This window comes from Bison bison, unplaced genomic scaffold (genome assembly GCF_000754665.1).
Source record: "Bison bison bison isolate TAMUID 2011002044 unplaced genomic scaffold, Bison_UMD1.0 scf7180017864217, whole genome shotgun sequence".
Classification (NCBI taxonomy): Eukaryota; Metazoa; Chordata; class Mammalia; order Artiodactyla; family Bovidae; genus Bison; species Bison bison.
The window spans coordinates 4,556,054-4,560,496 of NW_011494789.1; the positions used below are offsets into that span (position 1 = coordinate 4,556,054).

Consider the following 4,443-nt stretch of genomic DNA (forward strand, 5'->3'; position numbering starts at 1 on the left):
CACTCTGTCTCCCTCCTCCTGGTGTTTTTCAGATCCCCATGGAAAAGACCCTGCTGCTGGGAAAGATTGAGGGAAGGAAGAGAAGGGGGCAACAGAGGATGAGATGGTTGGATGGCATCACTGACTCAGTGGAGTTTGAGCAAACTCTAGGAGATAGTGAAGGACAGGGAAGCCTGATGTACTGCAGTCCATGGGGTCACAAAGAGTTGGCCACAACTGAGCAACAACAACAATCACTAAAATCTTCCCACTAGTCAAGAGTGTGCTGGGCCCAGGGGTTGGACGGGGCCCCTTGCCTTCTGGCTAATGCAGGGCACGGCTTTAGGAAGGTACTAACCCATGGCCCCTTTCATCTGGGGCCCTAGGCACTCTGCATGCATGAGTCACCTATCTTGCTGTATTCTAGCCAAGGAGAGGGGAGTAATTAACTCTTGGGAGGGAAACTGAGCAGAGGGTCTTGTTGAGAGGGTGGGGGGTTAGAGTCGGGGGTGGGGGAGTTGAGGAACCAGGGTTTAGCCTGTGAATGAGACCTTGGCACAGAGGTGCCTCCAAGGGATTTTGGGGTAGGAAAGCCAAGAGACTTTCAGAGGATATCCAGAGGCTGTCAAGAAGCCGAAAATCCTTCCTGTGCAGACCAAAGAGTTTCTTCACAGCTTTCTAAAAGCAGACATCAGATCATGCGCTTTCTCCCCTCCAATCTATTTGTCATTTCACGATTCCCCGTCACTTCCAGGGTACAATCCAAAATGTGAACATGACTGCAAGGCCTGACCTGTCCGGTCTTTGTCCATCTGTCCAGGTGGCCAAAGTTTTGGCTTTTCATTGCCCCATCAGCCACGGGAGCTGGGAGGTGCCATGTCTTCTCTCTGTCCCTGTCTCCACTCATAGTTAACCCCTACCCCACTTCTCAGCCGTGAAGTGAAACATGACTTCCTCAGGAAAGACAGGCGTTCCCAAGCCTTGACCACCCTCCACCCCCCATCACAAATCAGGTCCCCTCTACTCCCTCATGGCACTTGCCACATTTGCTGGAATTTGCCCGTGGTCATCTGATGGAGAAGTTTGCCCTCCCGTCCTGAACTGGAAGCGCCATGGAACAATCCTCATGTTGGGCCTGCCTTCGTCACATGTGGATCCCCAGCACCTTGGTCAGGCACACACCATGTGCCAACAGTGTTTGTTAAATGAGTGTTCAGAACTGGGAAGGGCCATGGTGATAAACCAACCACCCTTGTCCCTTCTTCCTCCTTCAATTTCACAACTGAGGAAGTGGAATTTTACGGAGGGTAAGTGACTTGCTTAAGGTCACATGGTGCCTCAAGGACCATTCAGGGCTAGAAACTCCCACCTCCTGCCTGTCGCTCCATCCCACCCCACTCCCGACCAACCCCTTGCATTTTACAGGAGTGACCCCAGCCCCAGTGCTGGACATCGATGGATTTCCACCTCTTGGTTTTGGAAGGAGGACAGGTTTGGAAATAAAACATCCAACCATTAAGCCCTAGATGATTTTTTTTTTTAATTTGGAAGAGAAAGGGGGTTCCATACCCGGAGAGGGGGAGTCCATACCCAGACCATGGGTGGTGCGCGCTGTGGACACACTGGCAGTGTGGAGCTTGAGGTCTGGCGGGCAGTTATTTCGGTTCAGGTTTGTCCGTGGTCTCATTGCTTACTACTCCCGGGTTCTGGCGACTTAGCCCATCCAGGTAATATTGGGTCATGAATTGGGTGCTGGCTTCAGGTTCGGTCAGGTGGAAGTGGCTCAGAAATTTGTCCATTTTCCAAGAGCCTGGAAGGACAAACAGACCACAGAGAGGTGATGAGACAGAACTGTGGACTTGAGAACTGGCAGGGGCCTGAGAGGGAGGCCGGCTCTGGGGAATAGAGATAGCAGGTGGTGACCCTGGCCCTTGGTCTGAAGGCAGGAGGTGTCTGGGGTGCCTGCTGGCTCCTGGCTGCAGGGGAAGCCCTGGACATCAGCAGCATCTGGAAAGGATACTTCCCAGAGGACAGTGGGGACCAAGAGTCTTGACTGAGTCAAGGATGGCCTTTAATCTCTTTCTTCAGGCCTTTATTTGGCACAACTCTGCCTTCCCATCGTGTACAGAAAGGAAATGCCTGGTCAGGTGGGCTACCCACTTCTGCCTCCCACCCATCTTTTCCTGCAAGTTCCCCTGACCTCGTGACTGTGGTCTGAATGCTGCTTTTCTTCATACCTGGTCACCCCCGTTGCCAAGGCTAGGATTGGCAGAAATGTCTATGCCATTTCTTCCAATCTCTTCTCCAGATGCCAGCCCGGCCACCTCCTCCCCAGTCCCAAGAGACCTCGTGCGACAGGGTTCCTTCCCCGGCGGTGACACAGATAAAAGGCAAGGCACATGGCCAGGCTGCTTCTCCTTGCCCTGAGGACCTAGATCCTGAAGGGGAGTGGAGAGTGGACGAGACATCCCAGCCTGGACCCTGGGGAAGTCCAGTGGGTGCCCAGGTCAGAGGGGACCTTCTCCAGGGGGAGAGAACACAGGGCTGTGGGGGGAAGGAGGTGCATCTTTTAGAGCAAGTGTGAACAGGCCTAGCAGCAGGGCAAGGAGGGCAAGGCCCCAGGCACAGGGGAGGGGCTTACGGAAGTGGTCAGCGGCATATTCCCATACTCTTGTTTCCCAAACCCCGGGCCTCAGGCACCCTTGGTGGATGGTTGCCAGATAAAATACAGGTTGCCCAGTTCTATTTGAATTTCAGAGGAACAACGAATCCTCTGTTAGTGCAAGTGCATCCCACATATTGTGTGGCCCAGACTTATACTAACAAATTATTCCTTGTTTATCTGAAACTCAAACTGAATTGAGCATCCTATAAGGACAGAGGAGCCTGGTGGGCTATAGTCCATACAGTTGCAGAGAGTTGGACATGACTGATCACACATTTACTTACCTATTTAATGTATTTATTGGGTTGCCCGAAAAGTTCGTTTTGGTTTTTCCATATGCTCATACAGAAAACCTGAACGAACTTTTCTGGCCAACCCAATATTTATTTATCCCTGTCCCCCTGCTTCTCCCCACCCCCTCTCCCACCCCCAATCTAGCAGCCTTTCCTGGCTAGAGGAATTACTGTAGGTAGACCCTGCCTGGAGCAGGGCTAGACAGTGGCTGATACAGCCTGAACTAATGGAGACCTCTAACACACCAGGAGGATGAGTTGGGGGGCTGGCAGCCTAGAATTCCTCCCTGAGCCGCCCCTTCACCCACCTGTGTCCCTTCGACTGCATCCACCTCCATTTTCAGCAATGAAGAAAGCAAGTCCCCTCTCTCTGCCACCTGCCACCTGCCAGCTGTTGGCATTTCAAAGATGTTCTCAAGGAGAAGACAATTTTTAATCCAAATAAAACAATGATTTGGAAATAATACCAATAACATGGGGACTTCCATGATGGTCCTGTAGCTAAGACTTGGCGCTCTCAATGCTGGGGGCCTGGGTTCCATCCCTGGTCAGGGAACTAAGATCCCACATGTCGAAACTAAGACCTGGTGCAGCCAAGTAAAAAGTAATAGCAAGAACACCAATATAGTGCTTCCTATGTGCTAGGCACAATTCTAGGAACTCCACACATACTCATTTAATCCCCATGAGGAAAGAAAAGTAAAAGTGAAATTGAAAGTCGCTCAGTTGTATCTGACTCTTTGCAACACAGAATACTGGAATTCTCCAGGCCAGAATACTGGAATGGGTACCCTTTCCCTTCTCCAGGGGATCTTCCCAACCCAGGGATCGAACCCAGGTCTCCCTCATTGCAGGCAGATTCTTTGCCAGCTGAGCCACAAGGGAAGCTCAAGAAAACTGGAGTGGGTAGCCTATCACTTCTCCAGCGGTTCTTCCTGACCCAGGAATCAAACCAGGGTCTCCTACATTGCAGGTGGAGTCTTTACCAACTGAGCTATCAGGGAAGCCCCACAAGGGGAGAAGACTGTTTTTATTCTCAATGCACAGATGGGATAATGGGGTCATAGGACCAGATTTGGTGGAAAAGCTTTTAGGGGAATGGATGGGGGAAAGGAGGGCTTCCCTAGTGGCTTAGATGGTGAAGAATCAGCATGCCGATGCAAGAGACCTGGATTTAATTCCTGGGTCAGGAAGATCCCTTGGAGAAGGGAATGGCAACCCACTCCAGTATTCTTGCCTGGAGAATCCCATGGACAGAGGAGTCTGGTGGCCTACAGTCCACGGGTTTGCAAAGAGCTGGACATGACTGAGCGACTAACACACACACTTCAGGAGAAGGGCCACCATAGGTTCCCTCAAGTCTTATCTGGCTCTGTGTGCATTCAAATTGGGCCTTTGAGGGCTAGAAAACAGGTTTTCTAGTTTTCTAGTTTCAGGACTTCTTTTTGAGGGGCTCAGGCAGTGGCCTGAGATGAAGACCCACTGCTGGGGGTTGGGGGGAGGGGG

The 4,443-nt window shown here is 51.6% G+C and overlaps 1 protein-coding gene across 2 annotated transcripts in view; it reads right to left on the reverse strand.

The window, feature by feature from the left end:
- Nucleotides 1-1,494: 1,494 nt before the first annotated feature.
- PEBP4 (phosphatidylethanolamine-binding protein 4) overlaps nucleotides 1,495-4,443 on the reverse strand; it is a 221,879-nt gene continuing 218,930 nt past the window's right edge. Inside the window, exon 7 of one of the 2 annotated variants that reach the window (XM_010845486.1) lies at nucleotides 1,495-1,789. In XM_010845486.1, the coding sequence (XP_010843788.1) occupies nucleotides 1,635-1,789 (155 nt within the window). In that variant the 3' untranslated portion in view covers nucleotides 1,495-1,634. The remainder of the gene's footprint in view (nucleotides 1,790-4,443) is intronic. The other variant, XM_010845487.1, reaches the window with a different exon arrangement.